Raw genomic sequence first — 25,335 nt, 5'->3', positions numbered from 1 at the left:
AAAAAAAAGATACTAGAAACAAAAAAATCCAGGCTCTCATCCAGGTTCCACCACTTGCCAACAAATCTCTTCCCCTCTCTGGCCTTGATTTCCTCATCTGTAAAAAAGAAGGCAGTAACAAACATGCTTAATCGAATTGTTGTAGAAATTAAATCGTACAGTGTGAGTGAAAGTGCACATAGCTAAAAAGTATAATCCATATCTTACCTAATTATAATAATTTCTTTGTAGAATCCTAGAATATTATCACAGCTCTTCATTTTGCAGTTGGCAAAGCTGAGGCTCAGAGAGAAGTTTATTCATTGTGATGGTTAATCTCATGTGTCAAGTCGAATAGGATATGGTGCCCAGTTGTTTGGTAAAACACCAGTCTAGCCAGGTGCAGTGGTTCGTGCCAGTAATCCTAGTACTTTGGGAGGTGAAGCAGGAGGATCATTTGAACCCATGGTTTGAGATCAGTCTGGGCAACATAGCAAGACCCCTTCTCTAGAAAAAAAGAATAGCACATCTAGCAAGTATCGTAGCTCTCAAGAAGGAAATCATTGACTAGTGGATTGAATCATTGAACCATTGGATCAGTGTTTCTAAAAAGGCGGATAACCTCCACCCCTCCATTTTGACTCTGGAGAGCTGGTTGGGCCCAGGAATCTGCATTTTAAACAGGCAACACCCCCTCCAACACCCCCAGGAATCAGGTGTGGCAGATCCTGGGACTCCTCTTTGGGAAACTGAATGAAGATGATGGAATAGGATAACAACCTTCTTCCAAATAAAGTGCTCTACAAATCGCAACGTGCTTTGCAGACGGGCTCAGCAGTGGGGGGGACGCCCCAGGAGAGGCTGGAGGCAGGTGTCAGTCCCAGACTGACTCTCAGATCCAGGCATTTTCCCATAGCACTGAGCAGGCTAAATGGAGAATTTTGCAGGCCTTAATCACATTCACTTCCATCATTCCCACCTGGGGTGAATAGGAGGCCCGAGTCACTGCCTCAGTCTCCCAGCCTACAAAATGAAATAATGGTGGTTGGGCCTATATTCTTGGTGGACAAGGGAGAATAAATCTGCAAAGTGTGGACCCCCAGGACTGAGTGGGGCTGGATAACTCTGAAGAAAGCTGCTTTGGACTGAATGTTTGTGCCCCCCCCCCCAATTCATATGTTGAAACTCTAACCCCCAACGTAATGGTATTTGGAGGTAGGGCCTTTGGGAGGTAGTTTGGGTGAGATCAGGTGGCCCTTCCCCTTCCTCTTCCCCCTCCCCCTCTCCCTCTTCCTCTTTGCACCAAGGAAAGGCCACGTGAGACTGTGACCAGGAAAGGAGCCCTCACCAAGAACCTGACCATGCCAGCAGCCTGATCTCAGAATTGTAGTCTCCAGAACTATAAGAAATAAATTTCTGTCATTTAAGCCACTGAGTTTGTGATCTGTTATAGCAGCCTGAACTAAGGCAGACACATCTCCCTCTATTTGCTCAAAGGATTCAGAAAGCAGCCAAGATAGAATAAGGGAGGCCGCATCTTCCCTCCTGCCTGGCAAAACAACTGGGCAGAATGTATGAAGCAACAGTTTCAAAACACTAGAGGACAATGACCTCTGAGAGCCAGGAAACCAATGGGGTGAGCCCTGCGATTGCTCCAGCTTACTGCCTGGAAAGAGCACAGGCAGAGCAGCAGAATCCCTGACCTGAGATGATGAAACAGTTCAGGGAACGTGAGGCAGGTGGAATTCACAGGACAGAATGCTGGAGAAGAGAAAGCTGCACAGAGAGAAAACTCCGGAGATACGCTGAGTGCCCCTTTGCAGAGGGTGCTCCAACAGAGTACTGATCGGCACATGCACGTGAGGGAAAGAACCGCCCGAAAGAATTAGAGGGGTCTAATATTGATGACCACAAAAGGCTGGGAATCATTCCTGTTTCTATCAGACTGGAAAACTTCATTATCCATGGAGTATTGGGTATGGCGTTCAGAAGAGCCTTGCCTCAGTAGTGGGGAATAATTAATCCTAGGTAATAATTAGCCTAGACTAAGGATGGCTCTGCTCCCACCTAGTAAATCTTAAAAGCAAGACCTTAAAGGATCAAACTGTTCCAAGTAACTTGACTGCAGTCCCAGAACAAAGCTCAAAAATATTTATAGGAAATCAAAAATATCTAGCTCCTGACAAATTAAAAATGAAAATGTCTAGCATCCAGTAAAAAAATTACTTGGTATGGTCTAGAAATAAACCCTCAATTTACAATCAATTGATTTTGACAAAGGTGCCAAGATAATTGAATGGGAAAAGAATAGTCTTTTCAACAAATGGTACTGACAACGGTATAGCCACATATAAAAGAATGAAATCAGACCCTTTCCTCATAGCATATACAAAATTTAACTCATAATGGATCATAGCTTAAGAGTTAAAACTATAAAACTCTTAGAAGAAAACACAGTCATAAATCTTCATGACTTTGGGTTAGAGAAAGCCTTCTTCAATATAACACCAAAAGGACAATTGACCAAAACCAAAAGATAAATTAGATTTCATCAAAACTAAAATCTTTTCTGTCTCAAGGGACACCATCAAGAAAGTGAAAAGATAAACCACAAAATGAGAGAAAATATTGCAAATTGTGTATCTAACAAGAGTCTAGTATTCAGAATATGTAAAGAACTCTTACAACTCAACAACAAAAGACAAATAACTCAAAAAATGGACAAAGGACCTGAGTAGACATTTCTCCATACAAGATAAACAAATGACTGGTAAGCACATGAAAAGATATTCAACATCATCAGCCGTCAGGGAAATACAAATCAAAACCACAATAAGATGCCACTTCACACTCACAAGGATGGATATAATAAAAAAGACAGATAATAGCAAGTGTTGGTGAAGATATGGGGAAATTGGAACCCTCACGTACTGCTGGCGGGAATGTAAAACAGCAGTCACTGTGGAAAGCAGTATAGCAGTTCCTAGCAGTCCTATAGCAATCCCATTCCTAGAGAAATTAAAATGTAGATCCACACAAAAACATGTACACAAATGTTCATTCATAATAGCCCCAAAGTAGAAACCCAAATGTCCATGAACTGATGAATAGATAAACAAAATGTGGTATATCCATACAATGGAATATTATTAAGCAATGAAAAGGAATGAAGTACTGATATATGCTGCAACATGGATGAACCTTGAAAACATTATGTATGTGAAAGAAGCCAGTCACAGAAGACCACATATCATGTGATTCCATTGATATGAAATGTCCAGAATAGGCAGATCTATAGAGAAAAAGTAGTTGCCTAGGGATGGGGAGCTGGAGAGTAACTACTAATGGGTATAGAGTTTCTTTTTGGGGTGACAAAAATGTGGGTTTGGGGGTTTTTGTGTGTTTTTTTTTTTTTTTAAGAGATGGGATCTAGCTCTGTCACCCAGGCTGGAGAGCTGTGGCACGATCATAGCTCACTGCAGCCTTGATCTCCTGGGCTCAGTGATCCTCCCGCCTCAGCCGTCCAAGTAGCTGGAACTACAGGAACATGCCACCACACTCAGATGGAAATGTTTTAAAAGTGATTATGATGATGGTTGAAAACCCTGTGAATATATTAAAAAACATTGGGCAGGGCGTGGTGGCTTACACCTGTAATCCTAGCACTCTGGGAGGCTGAGGCAGGAGGATTGCTTGAGCTCAGGAGTTTGAGATCAGCCTGAGCAAGAGCAAGACTATGTCTCTACTAAAAATAGAAAAATTAGCCAGGCATGGTGGCAAGTGCCTGTAGTGCCAGCTACTCAGGAGGCTGAGGCAGGAGAATTGCTTGAGCCCTGGAGTTTGAGGCTGCAGTGAGCTACAATGACGCCACTGCACTCTAGCATTCTACCCAGGGTGACAAAGTGGGACTCTGTCTCAAAGAAAAAAAAAGGAAATTGAACCCCCTCTTCATTCTCCCTTTTCATACTGAAAAAATTTTTTTTCTTTTTCTTTTTTTCCTGCTGCTGCTGAGAGAAAAAAAGTTTTAAATAAAAAAAATTGACTTGTACATTTTATGTATTTGTCTATTTATTATTTATTTATTTATTTTAGAGACAAAGTCTCAGTCTGCTGCCCAGGCTAGAGTGCAGTGGTGTGATTATAGCTTACTGAAGCCTTTGACTCCTGGGCTTAAGGAATCCTCCTGCCTCGGCCACCTAAGTGGCTATGACTACAGGTGTGTGCCACCACACCAGCTAATTTTTAAATTTTTTGTAGAGATAGGTTCTTGCTATGTTGCTCAGGCTGGTCTCAAACTCCTGGCCTCAAGCGATCCTCCCACTTTGGCCTCCCAAAGTTCTGGGATTACAGGAATGAACCACTGCGCCCGTCTTGAATTGTATAATACATTTTAAACAGGTGAATTGTTAGCCAGGCATGGTGGTGCGCCTATAATCCCCAGCTACTCAGGAGGCTGAGGCAGGAGGATTGCTTGAGCCCAGCAGCTGAAGGCTGCAGTGAGCTATGATCATGCCACTGCACTCCAGCCCTGGCGACAGAGTGAGGCCCTGTCTCTAAAATAAATAAGTAAATTAAAATATTTTAAAATAAATGGGTGAATTGTATGTTTTGTAAATTATTCCTCCAAAAACCTGTTATATTAAAATAAAATTACTAGGCATTAGCAAGAAAATATAATCCATAATAAGGAGAAAATCAATCTATCTAATCAACCCGGAACTGATACAGATATTAGAATCCACAGAGAGAGACATTAAAAGTTATAATTGTGTTTTACATATTGAAAGAGTTAAATAGAGACATGGAGGATTAAAAAAGACCCAAATCACGCTCCTAGGGATGAAAACAACACTGTCTAAAGTGAAAAATGCACTGGTGGAATTAATGGCAGATTAAATATTGCATAAGAAAAAATTAGTGAATTTGAAGACATAATGATAGAAACTATCCAAAGCAAAATACAGAGAGGAAAAAGAATTTTTTAAAACACAAGCAGAACATCAGTGAACTGTAGGGCAGCTTCCAGCAGCCTAGCATGTGTATAATTGGAGATTCAGGAGGAGAGGAGAGAAAAGTAGCGGACAGAAGAAATATTTAAAGAAACAGTGGTCAAAAATTTTTCAGGTTTGCTGGGCACGGTGGCTCACGCCTGTAATCCTAGCACTTTGGGAGGCTGAGGCAGGAGGATCGCTTGAAGCCAGGAATTCAAGACCAGCCTGTGTAACATAGCAAGACCTCATCTCTACAAAAAATAGAAAAATTAGGCGAGTGTGGTGGCACATCCTGTAGCCCCAGCTACTTGGGAGGCTGAGGCAGGAGGATTGCTGGAGACCAGGAGTTTGAGGTTGCAGTGAGCTGTGATGATGCCACTGCACTCTAGCCAGGGCAACAGAGCAAGACATTATTGCCTTAAAAAAAATTTTTTTTTTTTTTTTTTTCAGATCTGATGAAAACAAATCCAAGAAGCCCAATGAACCCTAAGCACAAGAAACATGAAAAAAAAAAAAAAAAAACTACCAAGGTATGCATCATAATCAAATTATTCAAAAGCAATGATAAAGAAAATCTTAGAAGCAGCCAGAGAAAAACACCTTACATACAGAAGAAAAAAGATAAAAATGCCATAGATTTCTCATCAGACACCATGCAAACAGTGGGAAACCTCTTTAAAGTACTGAACAAATTTATTACTGGCAGAACTGCACTACAAGAAATGTTCAAGGAAGCCCTTCAGGCAGAAGGAAAATGGTACCAGATGGAAATATGAATCTACATGCAAAATAATAAGGAGCACTGGAAACAACTACATGGATAAATATATCATATCTGTTTCTTACTATTTAAATCTCTTTAAAGACATTTGGCTGTTTAAATGAGAATAGCAGCAATGTCTTATAAAATATATGACAATTGCAAAGAGGTCAGGTGGGGAGAAATGGAAGTATACTATTATTAGGTTCTTATACTGCATATGAAATGGTACAATATCACATGAAGGTAGATTATGATAAATTAAGGATTTATACTATAAACCCTAAAGCAACCACTAAAATAAAACAGAATTTTTGTTTATAAGGGATAAAAAAAGGAGACAAAATGAAATTATAAAAAGTATTTAATTAATCCGAAAGAAATCAGAAAAAAAGGAAAAAGGGAACAAAGAACAGATGGCAGCAAATAGCAAGATAATTTAAACCACATCAATAATCACATTAAATGTGATGTAAGTGGCCTAAATATCCCAATTAAAAAGCAGAGGAGATTGTGAGATTAAATGAAACAGCAAGACCAATAATATTCTGACTAAAAGAAACACAGTTTAAATGTAAAGACACAAAAAGCTAAAAGCAAAAGGATGGGAAAATATGCGATGCTGACATTTATCAAGAGAAACCTGGTGTGGCTAAATTAATATCGGACAAGTAGATTTCAGAGCCAAGTATATGGCAGTGGTCCCCCGTTAACCGCAGTGTCACTTTCCAAGGTTTCAGTTACCCGTGGTCAGCTGTGGTCTGAAAATACATCACTACTCTTCCGCTTTGGGGCCATTAGTAAGTCAAATAAGGGTCACTTGAACATGAGCACTGCAGTGCAATCACCGTCAACGTGACAACCAAGACACCTACTCAGTGACTAACAGTGATCCAGGCGGGATGAAGTGGGACAGCACAGGACTTCATCACGCTACTCAGAACAGCCATAATTTAAAACCTATGAATTGTTTATTTCTGGAATTTTCCATTTACTCCACAATGCCTACATTATTCACCTCACTTCAGATCACCACACAGGCACTTTATCATCTCACATTATCACAAGAAGAAGGAAGAGTATAATATGTTTTGAGAGATCATGTTCACATAACTTTTATTACAGTATACTGTTATAATTGTCCTATTTTGGTTTTAGTTGTTAATCTCTTACTGTGCCTAATTTATAAATTAAATTTTATCATAGGTTTGTATGTATGTATAGGAAAAAATATAGCATGTATAGGATTCAGTGCCATCTGTGGTTTCAGACATCCACTGGGGGTCTTGGAACATACCCCCCATGGATAAGGAGGGACTACCATACCAGGGATACAGAAACTTAATTAGTAATGATAAATAGGTCAATTAATCAAGATAATATAATAATCCTAAATGATTATGCACTTAATAACAGAGCTCCAAAATGCATGAGCTTTTACTGATAGACCTGCAAGGAAAAATAGACAAATTCATAATTCTAGTTGGAGATTTTAATACCTCTCTCTCAATAATTGATAGAAAAAGGAGACAGAAAATCAGCAAGAATACAGTAGGCTTGGACAGCACTGTCAATTAGCTTGACCAGATTTACAGAATCCCACAGTCGCAGAATACACATTCTTCTCAAACTCCCGGCCTCACGTGATTCTCCTGCCTCGGCCTCCCAAAGTGCTAGGATTATAGGTGTGAGCCACTGCACAGAATGGTATAATATTTCTAGCAAGACCAACAGAGAAAAAAGAGAAAAGATGTCAGTAAAATTGATAAACATCTAGCCAACTGATCAGGAAAAAGAATGGCGATGCTTCTCACTAATGTCAGGAATGAGAGAAGTAGCATTACTATAGATTATATATATATATATAAAAAGATAATAAGGGGATATTACAAAAATTATGTCAATAAATTCAACAACTTTGAAGAAATGAATAAATTCCTTGAAAGTCACCATCAAAATGTAACAGAGAAAATGGTCTGAAAAATGGTAGAAATGTTTTCTGTCTCTTCAAAACCCCCTCACCCTTTTTGAGAACTAAAACTTATATCTCTGTCTCAGGCCAGTGGTCAGGAGGGGCAGGAGAGTGTCCTTTGTTCTTTGTGCCACAGGAGATGACTCAAGGGAATTGTCTGGGTAAAGGTCACAAGATTGTCTTAGCCAAAGATGGGACTATGGGATTAATCAGAACCTTTAAAAGCTCTATACCTCTGCTTAGAAACAGGACATTGGTACTTTGAGAAAGGAATCTGTCAACCTCCTCGTTTGCTGACAAATTATTATAATAAACTTCTCTTTCCTTCTCCTCAAACCACTTGTCCTTGTTCTTCTGATGTAGCCTTGGGGACAATTGCTGAACTTTTGGTAACAAAAGCTCACTCAAGAAGAAATAGTCTAAATAGTTGTATATGTATTAAAGAAGTTGAATTTGAATTAAAAATCTTCTCACAAAATTACAAGTCAGATGACTCCACTAGTGAATTTTATCAAACATTCAAGGAAGAAATACCAATTATACATTAACTATTCCAGAAAACTGAAGAAGTGGGAACATCTCCCAACCCATTCTATGAGACCAGCATTACTGTGATACCAAAACCTGATGAAGACATTACAAGAAAAAAAAAATCCCTCACGAACATAGCTGCAAAAATTCTTAACAAAGTTTTAGCAAATTGAATACATCAATACATATAAATAGAACAATATGTTATGATCAAGTGTGGTTTATCCCAGGAGAGCAAGATTATTTTAACATTCAAAAATCAATTCATGTAATACACCACATTAACAAACAAAACGTAAATCATCTTAATAGACAGAGAAAAAGAATTTGACAAAATTTGACATCCAATCCTGATTTAAACTTTTAGCAATCTAGGAATAGAAGGAAACTTCCTCAATAATGGCCATTCATCTTCCTTCCTGATGAAGTTTATCTAAAAAAACCATACGCTAACATCATTCTTAGTAGTGAAAGACTGAATGCTTCTCCTCAAGATCAGGAACAATGTGAGGGTGTCTGCTCTTACCACTTCTACTCAGCATTGCACATGGCCAGTGCAGTAAGAATGGAGGAAGAAATAAAAGGTATTCAGATTGGAAGGAAAGAAATAAAACTCTTTATTCACAGACAACATGATTATCTATGTAAAAAATCTGATGGAATCTACAAAAAAATTAGAATAAGTGAGTTTAGCAAGGTTGTAGGATACTTGATCAATATACAAAAATTAATTGCATTTCTATAAACTAACAATGAAAAGTTAGAAATTAAAATGAAAAAAACAATATCATCAAAAAATATGAAATACTTAGGGATAAATCTGACAAAGAATGTGCACACCGGTAGACTGAAAACTATAAGACATTATTGAGAAAAATTAAAGGAAAACAAAATAAAGGGAGAGAGAATGTAATCAGAAGACTCAACATTAAGATGTCAGTTCTCCCCAAATTGATCTATAGTTTCGATGCAAGCTCAATCAAAATCCCAACAGAACTTTTCTATAGAAATCAGCAAGCTGATTCCAAAATTCAGATGGAAATGCAAAGGACCTAAAACATCCAAAACAACTTCAAAAAAGAACAAAGTAGGAGGACAAACGCTACCTGATTTCAAAACTTACTTTAAGGCTACAGAAATCAAGACAGTGTCGTACTGGCACAAAGGTAGACAGATAGATCAATGGAACAAATAGACCAGTATATATATGTATTACTGATTTTTGGCAGAGGTGCAAAGACAATTCACTAGAGAAAGGATTGCCTTTTCAACAGATGGGGCTGGGACATTTGGATTCCATGTGCAAAAACAGAAGTTGACCCAGTCCTGTACCATAGACAAAAATTAACCCAAAATGGAAGAACATATAGAATAAAATCTTTGTGATCTTGGGTTAGGCAATGATTTCTTAAATACCAAAACCATGATCCATAAAAGAAAAAAATTGATAAATTGGATTTCATAAAAATAAAAACTCCTGCTCTTTTTTTTTTAACTCCTGCTCTTTGAAAGACATTGTTAAAAGAATGAAAAGATAAGCCACAGACTGGGAGAAATATTTGCAAATTATCTATCTGATAAAGGATATGTATTTGAAATATATAAAGAACTCTCAGGCTGGATGCAATGTCTCACGCCTGTAATGCCTGCGCTTTGGGAGGCTAAGGCGAGAGGATCACTTGAGGCCGGAAGTTTGAGATCAGTTTGGGCAACAAACGAGAACTTGTCTCTTAAAAAAAAAAAAAAAAAAAAAATCTAACCATAGCAAGTGTTGGTAAGGATTTAGAGCAACTGAACCACTCATCCTCTAATGGTAGGAATGTAAAATGATGCAACCACTTTGGTAAACGGGTGATATTATAAAAAGTTAAATATACATCTATCACATCCAGCCATTCTACTGGTAGGTAGATAAATGAAAGCATGTGTCTGTATAAAGACTTGTAGCAGCTTTACCTGAAACAACCAAAACTGGGAATAACCCAAAGTCCATCGATAAGTGAATGGATGAGTGAAGAGTACATCTCTTCTGCTTGGAATGCACGAATTGTGGTATAACCATACAATGAAATATTATTTGACAACAAAAAGAATGAATATTGGACATCCTACAACATGGATGAGTCTCGTAATAGTTATTCTGAGTGAAAGATGCTGACAAAAAATAGTATACGCTGTAGACCACATTTATATAACATTCTAGAAAAGTGCACACTATTTGATACTGACAGAAAGTAAATCAGTGGTTGCCTGAGTATGGGGGTGAGGATCATGGAGGGGTGGGGGAATTACCAAGGAGCACGAGGAAACTTTGAGGGTGATGGATATGTTCACTCTCTTAATTGTGATCATTTATGAGTGCATCCATGCATCAAAATTTAGCAAAGTATGCATTTTAAATACGTGTAGCTTATTGTATGTCAGTTATACCTCAATAAAGCTGTTTCTTAAAAGCCTCATGGAATTATACACTTAAGATCTTTACATTTCATTGAATGTAATTTTATACACATATATATACATATATACACACACACACACACATACATATATATATATTTTTTAAGGACTCAGAGAAGGCGCTTCTACTCTGACCTGGAGTTGCTGGGTGGCCCTCAGCATACCAGCAATAACCTCCAGGCAGTGCAAGTCTGAGCTGGTCCCTTTCCTCTCTGGGAGGCAGCGTCCTGCTTTGTCAAAAGCCTGACTTGGCTCTGAGGTCCTCGCCAGCCCTAACGTCCGTGGTTCTGTGAGTCTAAGGATGAAAAGAGAGTCCCCGGCAAACAATGACGGCAGACGGTTAAACCAGACCAGATTTCCAGTCCAAACCCTGGGGCCCAGCCTAAGCCATTTTAAATTCCATTAATCTATCCCTGCGTATTTGCACAGCAAAAAACCCGTTGTTCTTAAAGCACCGATCTTGGGGCCGGGGCCAGGGAGACTGGGAGATGGCAAATATTGACGCTGCTGCCTGAGTTCTCACTCGGGCTGCTCTGCTGATGTGAGCCGGGGAGGGGCTGCCTGGCCGCCATGGGCCCTGTGTCTCTCTGCACACACCTTATGGAGTGCAGTTTGGGAGGTTGCTGTGGCATCTGCTCCCTTCTGAAAGGAAGAACCAATAAACAGAAAAAGAACAAAGACCCGTTCTTCTGCCAGCCCCCTCCCGTTTACATGCTGCAGCCCTTTAGCCCAGGCTCCGAGTGTGCCCTCTAGGGAGACCCAGCTGACAAGGGGACAACATGGGTGTGATGAGCTCTGGACCTGGGCCTATCTGGATCCTGGCTCTGCATCTTAAAAGCTGCATGATCTTAGGCAAGCAACTTCATCTCTCTACGCCTCTGCAAAGTGTGAATAGCCAAACCAGGTACCCGGAGTGGCTGTGAAGATTCCAGAAAATGAGATACCAGAGACACGACACATAGAGGTTTGCAATAGTGCCTGGCATGCACTAAGTGCTCACTAAACATCCACTAAAGCCCCTAGCACAGCGCCTGGCACCCCTTTCTTGTGCACAAAGCTTTACTGCTTCCGAAGGGCATTTGCGTTCCAGATCTCACCTTTTCCGCTCAGGAAGCCTTCAGGAGGGTCTGGCACTGTAGCCTCATTCCTGCTGTGCAGAGCAGCCCCTCCTCAGAAGAAGGAATCAGATGTGTTCTTCCTGCCCAAAACCTCTGCCGGCACCGTGCGGCTTTCAGAATCAAGTTCCCTCTCTACAGCCCCAAATCCAAGGCTCTTCCTCATGCTCCAGGCACTGGGGCTACCTCATGCTCTCTGAGCGGCCAGGCACCCTCCTGCCTTGCACTGGGCCCCTGCCCGGCTGCACCCCCTCCTCCCTGGCCCCAGCATCTCTTCAACCTGGAATGGCCTCCCCCCGCTCCCCCCACCCCCTTACACTTCCCACCTGGCTCGCTCCAAATCCTCCTTCACGGCCCTGCTCAAGCGTCACCTCTGCTAGGAAGCCTTCCCAGAATTCCCAAGACAGCCCGAAACAGTGGCATGTGCCCAGGCTTCAGATTGGGCACACCTGGCTCTGTTCCTACCAGTCAAGCTGCCCCGCCTCTCCTAAGTGAGAGGTTTTAGGTACTCTAAAAACAGCACCTGCCTTGTAGCTGTGAGGATTAAAGGTAAAGCTCTTACCACTGTGCCAGCCTCATGGCAAGCGCTCAGCAGACGACAGCTGTGTGCACCGAGATGCCTGGCTTCTAGTCCTCCCGCCACTGACATGCCGAATGGACTCGGATAGCTCCGTCTTGGCCTTGGTTTCCCCATCCTGTAAATGAAGCACCTTGGTTTTTTGTTTGTTTGTTTTTGTTCGTTTGTTTTCCCCAAACACCAAGTTTGGAGATTTTTTGCTTTGTTTGAGACAGAGTGAGACTCTGTCACCTAGACTAGAGTGCCGTGGCATCAGCCTAGCTCACTGCGACCTTAAACTCCTGGGCTCAGGTAATCCTCCTGCCTCAGCCTCCTGAATAGGTGGGACTACAGGTGCGTGCCATGATGTCCCGCTAATTTTTCTATTTTGAGTAGAGATGGGGTCTTGCTCTTGCTCAGGCTGGTCTGGAACTCCTGGCCTCAAGTGATCCTCCTACGTCGGCCTTCCAGAACATTAGGATTACAGGCGTGAGCCACCGTGCCTGGCCTAAATGAAGCATCTTAATCCCCAGGGGCGTGTGGATGGGTTTGGTTTAGGGAGCGAGGAAGGTAAAATCATATGCAACCTATGGTCTTGCTGTTCCGAAGAAGCCCAGGGCTGGATGAGTGCTGAGGTCCACCTGCTTCTCTCTCATGGGGCCCAGCTGCAGCACCACCAGCCCCTGCCGGGAGATGGGTGCTCTCCACCTGCCTGAACCGCCAAGGCTGGCTTGGTCTGAGCAAACACAGGCTCATGCTCTGATCTTGCCTGGCTTCGTGGCCAATGCTCAAGGCTTCCTCAATTCAGAACACGTTGGCATTTGAGTGCTGAAGTGAGCCTCTGGACCTTTCTTGTCCCCAGGGACCAATTCAACTCTCTCTTCCCCTTGAGATTGGCGTCCTGCTGGAGAAGGCACAGCCCAGGGCATGAGGCCAGGTGCTCCTTCCCAGGCATGCTGGACTCCCTCCACCCGGCCACGCCCCACCCCCAGGAGGTGCCTAAGGCCCGTGAGTTCTACTAGTAAATGGCCCTCAACTACCCCCTCTGCTCTGTGCACTTGATCCCTGTCCTTGGCATCTTTCTTGGGCTGCTGTAATTAACACACTAACTGCCACGTGAGTTGTATTTAACTCAGGCTAGTTTTGATCCTGGGGCCTCATGAAGCAAAATCCTACAGTTGGTTCATGAAAATCTTACTTGTTGATGTTCTTATTGTTACAATTAATACTGACAATTTAATTCTAAAAACATGGATTACGTTGCATATAACTCACGCACAGAAAACAATAAAAAAGAACAAATTAGAAAGGATTGTTTCATTTATTTGTTTGTTTTCTGAGACAGAATCTTGCTCTGTTGCCCAGGCTAGAGTGCCATGGCATCAGCCTAGCTCACAGCAACCTCAAACTCCTGAGCTCAAGTGATCCTCCTGCCTCAGTGATCCTCCTGCCTCAGCCGACCAAGTAGCTGGGACTACAGGTGTGCACCACCGCACCTGGCTAATTTTTCTATTTTTAGTAGAGTTAGGGTCTTGCTCTTGCTCAGGCTGGTCTTAAACTCCTGCCCTCAAGCGATCCTCCTGCCTCAGCCTTCCAGAGTGCTAGGATTATAGGCATGAGCCACTGTGCCTTCCCATTTTGTTTTAATAAAGCACTGTGGCCCCAGAGAAAAAATTTTTTTTCTAGTGTGGCAGACAGTGTGTTAAGGTCACAGCGGATCCAGTTTCCCTGCTTAATGCCCCTTGGTGGTGTCCCACTGACCTTGGGATGAAGTGTGGCTTGCTGTGCACTCCATGGTCAGCCCTGCTCACCGCCCGCCACCTGCTGCTGTCCCCTCTGGCTGTTGGACATTCCCCGGCTGAGCCTGCCCACTCCACGCCTTCATTCGCATGGCCCCCTCAGCCTGGCATGCCCCCTCCCCCAGCCCTACTTCCAGAAATTCTCTATCCCTCCAGAGCCAGCCCAAATGCCTCCTCCTCTGGGAGGGAAGGCTCCTCTGGTTCAGTGTCAGAACTAAGGAGCCACCAAAGGCTCCCGCAGCTCCTGACTGCACTGCAGCTGGAGAGACGCTCAGCCAAAGGTGCCGGAGCTGAGGGCTGACCACCCCTCGGGCAGGACCCCCTGTTCTAGGAGCTGGTCCTCAGATGGTCAGGGTGAGAAATGTGATTGTCCTGCCTCCTGGAGGCCCCTCCTTGGTGCCCTCAGCCCGGCGTTTCCTGCTCTCCCACCCACCCCTATGGGGGAGGTGCCTCCTCCGTAGGACCCCACGTTCCTCGTGTGCCGGGACCCAGGCCTCTCCTCTGGGGCCTGGCACCCTGCTCACAGCTTGCTCCAAAGCAGGTCCACAGACACTGATGAGTGAATGAACTAACGAGGCAATGAATGAACCAGAGCTCACCAGTCTCTTGGAGGCCCATTTTCATTCAAAAACTGACAAGAAACCGATATATAAAGCCAATTTTATTAATTTTCAATGGGGATATGTCTGTCTCCCTCAACAGAAACCCTCTCATTGGCCAGACGCCCAGTCTCCCTTTCAGAAGAAGGGTGTGACACTTTCTGACCCTCCAGATACATTTGCAAATACCCCACAGAGACTCTGCCCCAGCCAAAACATAGTCACACTGGTAGCTGGAAAGGCGTCTGGGCTGGAGTGTCATAGGCCATGTTTTAGTCCCAGTTCCAGCCCTGACTTTGCTGTATGATCCTGAGCAATTCACCTCCCCCCCTGGGCCTCAGTTTTCTTATCTGTGTAATGGGGCTATCCATCCTTGCCTGTTTGGGTGTTGTGGAGCTAGAAAAGGAGGCAGAGAAACAGCTCATTCAGGCTCCAGGACCAAAGTTCAAGGCTCCAGGACCTACTTCAAGAAAACTGGGCTGTTTAGCTGGGCAGCTGGGCATAGGGTGGAGGGTGGGGAGTGGTGGGGCAGAGAACAGAGGGTGGGACGGGGCTCCTCCAGCTGCTCTCTTTCCAGCTCTTCAGCTCTGCAGCTCAGAGCTGCCTGTAGCTTCCCGCTGACTCGTGTGCAATCTCGTGTGTTAATCAGTGGGGCCTGCTGGGATAACTGAGTTGAGAAAAATGCTAAGGTTGCATCCAAGCCCAGCAATGTCTGCCTGAGGTCTCAAAGGGTCAGGCAGTGGCACATGCTTCATGCGTGTGCCATCTATAAGGGCAACTCCTCAGCTTGGTGTTTAAGCCCCAGACTTATCTTCTGTCCAAGGGGTGGCAAGATTAGAATCTGCAAGCCTGTTTTGGAGCAGAGTGGCAGATTTCCTCTGTGTGGCCTCAAAGACAGGCTTAAAATCATGGGAGCAGAGTCCCCCTGTCTTTGTTAGGAGCTGTGTAACATGGTAGTGAGCTCCCAGTTGTTGGGGGCATTCAAACAGAGGCAGGAAAACTTGAAAGCAGAAGAGACAATTCCTATTCAGACATGATGTGTAGATCCCACAAGGTGATTTCGAAGGCCCCTTCCTGCCCTCGCGCTCCAGGGTTTGATGCTCATGTGAAGGGCTGTCAATGCCATTCCAACCAGCCTTCCATGCTGGCCCAGGTGGTCCACTCAGGGCCCAGGACAGGAGTACTCGTCGGACCAGTCAGAGCAGTGCTGCACGCGGTCCCGGCAGAGACTCCTTGGGATGCAGTCGCAGTACTTGAAGACGGTGGAAGGGCAGTGCCACCACCCAGGGCCACAGGGCAGACACACAGTCACTGGGAAGACAAGAACCAGCAAAAGTGAAGCTGGTGTGTCCTGGAATGCCCCATGCACCAGGGCACTCCTTAGCTCTGGAACCTGCTATAGCTCCCCATAGCCCTGCTCCATCAGACTGGTTTTTCTGCAGCAGAGAGAATCAGGACTCCACAACTCAAGGGCTGTGTGACTATTCACATCTGTCTGAGCCTCGGTTTCCTCATCTGCTTAAGGTCGTTATTAAGTAAAGGAAGATAGGCAAAGTGCCAGGCACATGGTCAAGGCTCAAACATGGAGGAGTGCACACTGTCTCCCGCCACCCCAGCCTCAGCTGCAGCAACCCACTGTGACTCCCTGGGGGTGCCGCCCAGACTTCTCCTTCGCTCTGTGTCCCGGGCCTCCAGCATTTCTCCTCATGCACCCAGCCTCTGCCTATTGAAACCCTGTCTACTCTCTCTGGCCTGCTTGAATGCTACCTCTTCCAAGAAGTCTCCTGGGATTCCTCCAGGGCCCCAGCACTGCTTTTTGGCATCACCATGATGTGAGTCCTGGGGTAGGATACATGCCTGGTCCCTAAGAGTCCTCCACCAGAATCTGGCACAGGCCCAGCCCCCACTGGGGCTCAGAACATGTTTGTTGATTGAACACTGGGGAAGGGATTGAGAGGAAACTCTGGGACAGTGGAAGGACCACGGACTTGGAGGCAGGAGACCTCAGCTTACACAGGCTCCCTCCCTGTCACTCATTGTATTAAGCTCCTTCTCTTCTCGAGGCCTCAGTTTACCTACATATAAATTGGGGCCAGTGATTCCTGCCCCGCTTTCCTTGCAGGGTTTTTGGGAGGTGCAGAGGAGATGAGGGAAACCCCGGTTCAAATCCCAGTTGTGCCACATACATATCCTTGCACGGCCACCTTCCGGGTCCCAGTTTTCTCATCTGTGCCCTTGAGGTAAGTTCCCCTCCACGGAAGAATGAACCTCCAGGAGGAGCCACTTGGAGTGGCAGTGAGCACTCTGCTGCTGGTGGCATTCAAGCAGAGGTAGAAAACTTCCTTCTAGGGTGCAGGGACGGTATGCAGGGCGGAAGCTGGGACATTCCCTAGTCAGCCTCTGCCCTCTGGCCACAGCCTGGCCACCTGCTCCAGACCCCCACCTGGGCTCAGTTCGTCCGAGCAGTCCCCACAGCTGTTGGTCCCGTCACATTTTTGGTCTGAGTAGATCCAGGAGGCCGGGTCTCCACAGTGGGCCACCAGGAAGCTGGGGAGGCTGTGGGGCACGTCTCCTACAGAGGGATGGATGGGACAGGAAGAAGTCCTCATCTGGCCACAGCCTGAGGTCACCACCCATCCACCCCAGGAAGGACACAGAGGTTTCCTGGGGAGGGAGGCTGGATCAAAGGCAGAGGCGTGCTCTTTCCTTGCAGAGCCCGCAGGACCCAGGGAGCCCCCGCGTGTTCCCGCCCACACCGTTGCTTGCACTCTTCCTCCCTCCAGAAAGTCCTCCCGGACACTTATCCAAAACCATTCCACTTTCAAGTTCAGGTTCAAGTCCTTTCACTTCCAGGAAGCCTCCTCCAACTGGAACACAACAAGAATAAATGTGAAGCCTCGGGAGCTCAGGGCACGGAGGGTTCACACGCCTGTGAGAGGAAGTCAGAGCAGCTTTCTTGAAAATGGTCTGTGCTGGACAGAGTGTGACGGGCTCCTCAACATTCCCACAGACTCAGGCCGCATCACTAGAGGTGTAAACCCCAGGTCAGAGAGGGGACAAGCCTTTGTGCCTTGGACTTGCCAGACCAGCCAGAAGGGCCATGGATGCTCCTGGGGGCTGTCCAGGGAGAGGGGCATGGGCAGTTGGTATGAGTCCTGTGGGGCACTGTAGAGTGGGGAGGACCAGGAACTTGTCACAAGGGGGGTGGCCGTTGGAGTTCAGGGTGTGTCCTGGAGAAGGGGACACCCATGGGGGCAAGAGAGCAATCTCCAAATCCATGCAGTGCCACCGTCATGGAGAGGGATTAAAACGTGGTCTCTCAGGGGCAGGGGTTGAGGAAAGGACAGAGCTGGAACCAGTCTGGGACACTACCAGGAGGCAGCCCTAAGCTCAGGACAAGGAAGATCTTTCCATGGAAAAGCCATCCAATTCTGGACGTGGCTGCCCATGTAGTGAGCTCCCCATCCCAGGAGTATGCAAGCAGAGGCTGGATGGCGTCTGTTGGGCTTGTGGTAGAGGGGATTTGGTATGAGTTGGGGCATGGACTAGACACTTTGAAGATTTCTTCTGTTCTCCAGAGTCTGTGATGCAAGTTTCCTCCCCAACATGCTCCTCCAACCCACGCACTACAACTCGTCAGGCACTGATCCTCTCTCCTGAGAAGCTTCAGGTCTCTAAGGTCTGGGGCCAGGTCTTCCCATTCATTCATTCGCCCACTCAGTTGGCAAGTCATTCTGGATACCCCTCTGTGCCAGGAACTGGAGCCCCAGAGGAGTTCACAGTCTCATGGGGGTGGCAGGTGCGCCAACTGAGAGTGACAGCCAGTGTGACTAGGGCTGGGACACAGGGAAGCACAGAAGCTGTGGGAGCCCAAAGGAGGAACCTTAACCCCTTAACCTAATGTGGGAGTCAGGGAAGGCTTCCTGGAGGAGGTAACACTTGCATTCTGCCTTGAAGGATGGATACAGGTTCTCTGGGAGAGGGGAGGCACAGAGTGAAGGCATTCCTTAGTGTGGGCACGCAAGTGTGTGCCTGACCGGGATGGGTGGGGCAGGCGCTCCTGGCCGAAGGCACCATATAATCAAATGCATGGGGGCATGGAAGTGCCTGGTACGTTCAGGGATGGCCCAGCTTCTGTGTGGCTGCAGGGAGAGTTGGAGAAGGGGAACTCCTGGGAGGGCCCATCAGGCAGGGGCAGGACCGAGCAGGTACTCACGGCACAAGCCCTCGTCTTCGTCCTCGCCGTGGGTACAAGTGCGGATGCCATCGCAGACCCCGCTGGCCGGGATGCAGCTCCTCCGGTCGTGGCACAAGAAGCCTGTCCTGTTCGTCGGTGTTACACAAGCCTGGGCCGCTGAATGGGAGGGTCAAGGGTGGTGCTCACAAGGGCATCGCTGCCGTCGAACCTGCTTACGCTTCCTCACCTGAGCCCCACCCTGGGCTGGCCTGAGGGGCCGGGGCAGTGGGGAGCACTCTGAACTCGTGCCAGAGATGGGGTTCAAGCCCCAGCTCTACCGCCTGCCAGCTCCTTGACCTTGGCAGATGACCCGACCTCTCTGAGCCTCAGGTCGTTTGCAAAATGGGGATCATAGCACACACCCCGTAGGACTGTTGGGCGATTAAATAAAAGCTTTTCTGTGACTAAGCACAGAACAGAGAACGTACAGAATAAATAAATGTTCTCTCCTTTATTGAAAACTTATTTACAGTCTCACGGGAGGCTTCTGTGGACAGTGTTCGGTGCAATGAAGTGGTTTTAACGGTGGATCTCCTGGTACCAGGTTAGGTCGTGAGAGCTGTCCCAGGGATCATACGTCATAATCCGTTACAACTGGGCACAACTTCACAGTCTGCAAAACACTTTCATAGTTTTATTCTATTGTCCCTCAATCGCCCCTGTGAAGTGTCATCATCAGCCTCCATGGCGGGAGGGGTAGGACACCCACCCCTAGGGCTGCCCCAGAGGATTAAAGGAGAGAAACCAGCAACGGGGCGGGAGGCCAGCCTGGCCCACAGCCTGTGCGTGTGTACGTGTGCACAATGGGAGTGGGAGCTGGTTGTGCATTTGTGTTCGTGCACATGGGAACCACCTCTCAGCTCCAGAGCTGCCTCGGCTAGTGTGAAGGGGGCCAACTCTTAGGGACAATCACGTTGTCACCGACACACACACAGACATGTGCTCAAACACAGACACCTGTGCCTAGGTGCACAGTCACACTCAGACAACAGGTGCGCCCACACACACACTCCCGCACGCACATGTCCCTGCATACACAGACACCTGCAAGTTCACTCACAGACATACACAAACACACAGGTGTGTACACACGGGCACACAACTGCGGTCCTTAAGTATTCACGTCTACCCTCGGTGCCCACGTTCCTGCTCAGGCAGGGAGAGCACTGTGGCTTTGACCCCTGACCTTGTCCCCCGACACCTGCCCTGCCTGGCTACAGAGCCATCCCTCAGAAAGGTAGATCTGGTGACATCCCACGCCCAGCTTTATCCCCTTCCCATGGCTCCTGGATGGTGACTCCCTCCCCAGTGCAGCCTTCGAGGCCCTGGTCACCTGCCCCACCACCACTCCAGCCCTTCAGGCCCACTGGCTCCTTGCAGTCCCCACGTCTTCCAATGCTTCCTCCCTCCCCACAGGGACTCTGCACCTGCTGTCCTCTGTGCCTGGGGTGCTTTTCCTGGCACTGCCCCCTACTCACCAATTCCTACTTTCCCTTCATGCCTCAGTTCCCATTCACTTCCCCAAGGTGTCCACCCGGACTCCTAGATCAGAGCCCCATTCCAGACTGTCAGAGCCCCCGTGCCCCCTGCCCTGACGTGCTCACTGGATTCATGTCCATATTGCTGTCCAGTTAGCTCCAGAGGGCAGGGACTGTGCTGGGGTTGTGGGCCACTGACGCTGAGGCTGCAGGATGTGCTGCACACGCCCCTGTCCTCTATGCTGGAGAGGAGCACACAGATGGACCTCACCGCCCAGGGTGGCCAGGACGGGGGAAGAGGAAGTGCAGGGGCTGCAGGGACTGACACGAAGCTCTTCACCCAGCCTGGGGGGTCCAGGAAGGCTTCCTGGAGGCGGTGACACTGGGTCCTCTCAAGAACTTGTCACAGATATGCAAATGGAGGCTCAGAGACAGGTATACGTCAGTGTGCGTGCATGTGTGCGCGCGCATGTGTGTATGCACCTTAAGGAATGGTCCAAAAGTCACTTAGTGCAGAAGCCAGGCAGCGTCAGAGCTCCCCCATCTCTCTGTGCCCCCACCGTCTCCCCACCCTCTCTTGACCACCCTTACCTGGCATGCGTGGTGGCAGTCCAAGGATGGTGACCAGGGCGATGAGGGCTGCTAGAGTTGCTAGCAGGAGCAGCACGGAGGCTGAGAGGCACGTCCCGCGACGTGAGCAGCAGAGGGGACTGCAGCCTTCTGTGTGGGTGGGAAGCAAGCCCACGGCCGGCAGTGATGGGCCGCAGGTGTCCGCCCTGTCCCCTGTGAGCAGCCCCTCCCCCGCCAGGATAGGTGAGGGGCAGGGAGGGCTTCCCAGGAGGAGGGGGCTCCTAAGCCCTGCACCGGGGGCCTCGGTTCTGCCTGTGGACCCACCCCACCAAGTGCCCATCGCTAGCCCGGGTCCCACCGCTGGTGAGTGGTAAGGGCGGATGATGAGGACCCCGTCACTGCTCCACAGCCCTCCCTCTCCCACCCCCTAAGGGGCAGCCTCCCCAGGATGCAGGGGAGACGGACACCTGCACATCCAGCCCCGACTATGGGGCAGAAACTACATCAGCCTCTTTGTAGCTATTATTTTTATTTTTCAAACAATCCTTTGTTTTATCAATGAGGAAACTGAGGCTCAGAGAAGAAAAGGTCCAGGTCATCCCTTGCAGAGCTGGGATGTGAGTCCACCCCTGTTTGGTGCCAAAACCTGTGCCCTTTCCACGATTCCAACTGATTATCCATTCTGGAGTCCACCAGGATGCTGGCTGGAATCCCAGCTCCACCACTTCCTAGCTGGGCCACGTTGAGTAAGTCACTGCACTTCTCTGTGCCTCAGTTTCCTCGTGTGGAAAACAGGGATCATAATAGCTACTTTAGAGTTTATTAAGGGGATTAGAGTTTGTTGAGTTAATGTCTTAGAATAGTGCTTGGGATTTAGTAAATACTGAGTGTGGGCCATTATCAGTGTTTACTAAGCACCTACTACGTGCCAAGCTCTATTCTAAGTACTGTGGAAATAGCAGTGATAGGAGACGTCCCTGCTCTCATAGAACTGTACTTCACTCCTTTAAGTCTCACTTGCTTACAAAATAGTGGAAGAATACTTATTTGACAACCTACTAGGTGTCCTGCTCTGTAGAGGGCACAAAAGTAGCTGTGGCTCTGGTCCTTGCTCTCTGAAAGCTTGCGGTTGCACTTAGAAGGCAAGGCGTGGACACGTACGAAGGACAGCGTGAGCTCTGTCCTGTCCAGGCCACAGTTACCCCAGAGAAAAGGGCAGGAACAGGTCTGATTCAGCCCTGTGATCCCAGGGATGCGCCTCCAGAGTCAGGCACACAGTAGGTACTTTATGAACACTTTGTGAATATGGTGACCCAGACATCCAGGAAGCAACGGAAGGCCCCCAGTTTGGGTCAGTTCAGGTCATTTCCATTCAATCCACTAACATTTCCAAAGCAGGTCCTTGGAAGCAAGCACAGGTGGGATTTCCACCGGCAGGTGAGGGGCGGTGCAAAGAGAGGGCATTCCAGGCAGAGGGCGTGTGGGGACGGTAGGGGCCCAGCGTGGTGGGCACCAAGGATGTGTGTGCAGGAAGACAATGTTAGGAGATGAGGCATAAATCTAAACCCCATCAGCCCTACAGCCCTAGTCGGTGGCTCTCTTGTCATCAGCAAACCCAGGGTAAACTCAGGTAACCAGGGAGACCGCATGACACTGGGCAAGGAGAGGCATGCAGTCAGCCAGGGAACGCTCCTCAAATATTTGTGCAGCACAGGCTGTGAGCAGGTGGGGTCACGGGAGAGACTGGAGGGAGAACCGGCAGAAAGCTGTTGGGTGCCAGGCCCCTCCCCGACAGACAGACGGAGAAAAGAAGGCTGTCCTTGCCACAGCCACGCCCGCTAAGGGCCAGGAGTTGGACGTAAACAAACACCTGCGTGGAGCAACAAGGGCACTGGGACTTTGCAGCCAGAGAGACCTCAGTGCGAATTTGAACCCTGCCCCCAACCTCCCCGCTGTGTGACGTTGGCCTGGTTACCCAACCTCTCTCCGCCTCAGATGCCTCTTCTGTTAGTGCGAGCTGTCCCAAAGACTCAGAGATCACGCAGCGCCCGGCACACCGTAGGGGCTCGAGCCTTTACGGCTGTTATTATCACCCCCCTCCCTGGGTCTCTCCTCACTGGCCACATGTGGGCCAGGACAGGGCACGTAGGAGATGCTCCATAAATGTGTGTTCTGTCCTTCCTCTATCCCGTAAAGGTAGAGAGAACTCCTGGTCGCACGGTGAGTCGGTGGCACAGAGAAAGGCTAAATGGGGTGTCACTTTATCCCTCAGAGCTAAATAAAATTGCCCAGGTGGCCCCTGTGTCAGGGCTTTGGGCCCCTTTCTCCGTGTTACAGGCGGGCTCTGAGGTGGGCAGCGCTCGGGAGGCACCGGGGACGCTCCTGCACGACAGGAACCCTGCAAGCAGGTGGCTGTCGGCACAGCCGGCCAGGAGGCTGGGAGCAGATGACATCAAGATGGGGCAGAGGCCTGAGGGACAGCAGGAGCCTGGAACCCAACTTCCCAGAGACCAGGGAGCCCCCACGGGGGCGGCAGAGCCCGCGGGCCCAGGCCCTCCAGGTCCTTACCTGCTCCTGCGGGGAGGGCTTTGGTTCCGGCAGCTGCCTGGCCATCATGTCCCTGCCCGAGAGAACAGGGTGACGGTGGGCTCAGGTGGGTGAGGTCCAGCCTCTGGGTGTTGGGCCGCGGAGTTTTTCAGAAGGGGTCACTGAGAGCCTTAGGAGGAACGACAGGTCCCCCACAGCCGAACATGCCGCCCGCCCAGACTCGCCACGCCTGCTTCGCACGGTCACACGTCCACGCACTGCGCGCGCTGCGCCCTCCGCCCGGAGCGCCTGTTCCTTTCCTGTCCCACCCGGCTCGGGCAGCTCCTCCTCCGTGAGGCTTTCCCTGATGCCCTCCTCCCCGTGGAGCTGACGCTCTCCCCGGCCTCCCTCCCTCCTGTGTGGCTGGGTCCCCTGCTGGGTCCCCTGCAGCCTGGCAGTGGGCCCCGGGCCGGGTGGGCACTGCCTTGCCTCAGTCTGTCTCCTATCCCTGCTACTGCCCGCTCCTGCCCCAGGGCTTGCTCTCTCGAGGGCAGGAGCCAGTCGGCCCAGCCTGCTCTCACCTGGGGGAAGACCTTGTTCATGTCTCCAGGGGCCGGGGCCGGGTACAGAGAGCTCAGTGCAGGTTCCCTGCCTTGTCACCGGGGCAGCCTGGGAGGGCTGGCAGGAGGCCTGGCCCAGGCCGCACCCTCCCTTGCATCAGTCTCCTCCCTGCTGTCTCCCAAGCAGAGACAAGCCCTGCTGGGGCCAGGTCTGTCCCAGCTCTGCAGTCTGACAGCAACACTCTGAGGTTGGAACCCTCATCCCATTCTGCAGCCTGAGGTTCAGAGAGGGAGCAACTGCCCAGAGTCACACAGTAGGCGGGAGGGGTAAGATTTCAACCCAGGAACTTTTCAGGATGTGCTTTTTCCTCTGCGTTAATGATGAGAAGGAGCTGGGCGCGATGGCTCATGCCTGTAATCCTAGCTCTCTGGGAGGCCGAGGCAGGAGGATCGCTTGAGGTCAGGAGTTCGAGACCCTAGTTCTCCCCCGTCAAGTGCAGGATCTCTGAGGGGCATCTTCTCCCCTGGCTTCCCCGAATGCCCTAGCAGGACTCTGTCTCTAAAATAAAATAAAATAAAATGAAATAAACTTCTTTTCCCCTTGGTCCTGGAGAAAGGCAGGAACCCATGGGGTGAGCCTCTCTGTCCCCCACTCTCCACCCAGTACCAGGCCACCCCACTCTTTTCACTTGGTCCAACGTCCTTCTCTTCTTTGTCCTACCCCCCAGAAAAAAAGTTTCAAAAACTTAAATACAGAAAAGTAGGAAGAATAATGCAACAAATAATCATGGAGTTAACAAATGTTAACACTGAGTCATTTCTGCTTCAGATTTTTCCCTGTTAAGTACAATAATATTGAAGGCAGCCTTTGCCCATCTTCGCCTCTCGCTCCAGAGTCGCTCAGTCTCCTGAACATGCCGTGTGTGCTTCCAGTGACTGGTTTTTATATTCTTACTACATGTGTACGTATGCACGAAAAAATATATAGTATTGCCTTTACGGTTTTTAAAACTCATTTACATAAATATCACCCTAGTGTACATATCTCTCCTGCTCTTCACACACACATCTAGAATCACATTGTAGGGGCATCTTCAATTTTCCTAGATATTGCCAAACTGCTCTTCAAGGTGGCTGTACCAATTTGTGCTGCAATTAGCAGTGTGTGATAATTCCTGTCTCCCCATCTCACCAGCCTTTGA

At 48.2% G+C, this 25,335-nt stretch overlaps 1 protein-coding gene across 2 annotated transcripts; it reads right to left on the bottom strand.

The window, feature by feature from the left end:
• Positions 1-15,771: 15,771 nt before the first annotated feature.
• Positions 15,772-24,248, bottom strand: LDLRAD1 (low density lipoprotein receptor class A domain containing 1). 2 transcript variants are annotated; one of them, XM_045547963.1, is made up of 6 exons: positions 24,155-24,248; positions 23,616-23,667; positions 21,069-21,197; positions 18,979-19,116; positions 17,206-17,334; positions 15,772-16,073 (listed from the first exon to the last, which is right to left on the bottom strand). In XM_045547963.1, exons 1-6 carry the CDS (start codon positions 24,173-24,175, stop codon positions 15,925-15,927), a joined length of 618 nt encoding a protein of 205 aa, XP_045403919.1. In that variant the 5' UTR covers positions 24,176-24,248; the 3' UTR covers positions 15,772-15,924. The 2 variants fall into 2 exon arrangements, with proteins under 2 accessions (XP_045403919.1, XP_045403920.1); XM_045547964.1 differs by lacking the exons at positions 15,772-16,073; positions 17,206-17,334 and adding an exon at positions 17,344-17,629.
• Between the last annotated feature and the right edge of the window lie 1,087 nt (positions 24,249-25,335).

This window comes from Lemur catta, chromosome 3 (genome assembly GCF_020740605.2).
Source record: "Lemur catta isolate mLemCat1 chromosome 3, mLemCat1.pri, whole genome shotgun sequence".
Lineage (NCBI taxonomy): Eukaryota > Metazoa > Chordata > Mammalia > Primates > Lemuridae > Lemur > Lemur catta.
This window is presented reverse-complemented; position numbering and strand designations above follow the sequence as displayed.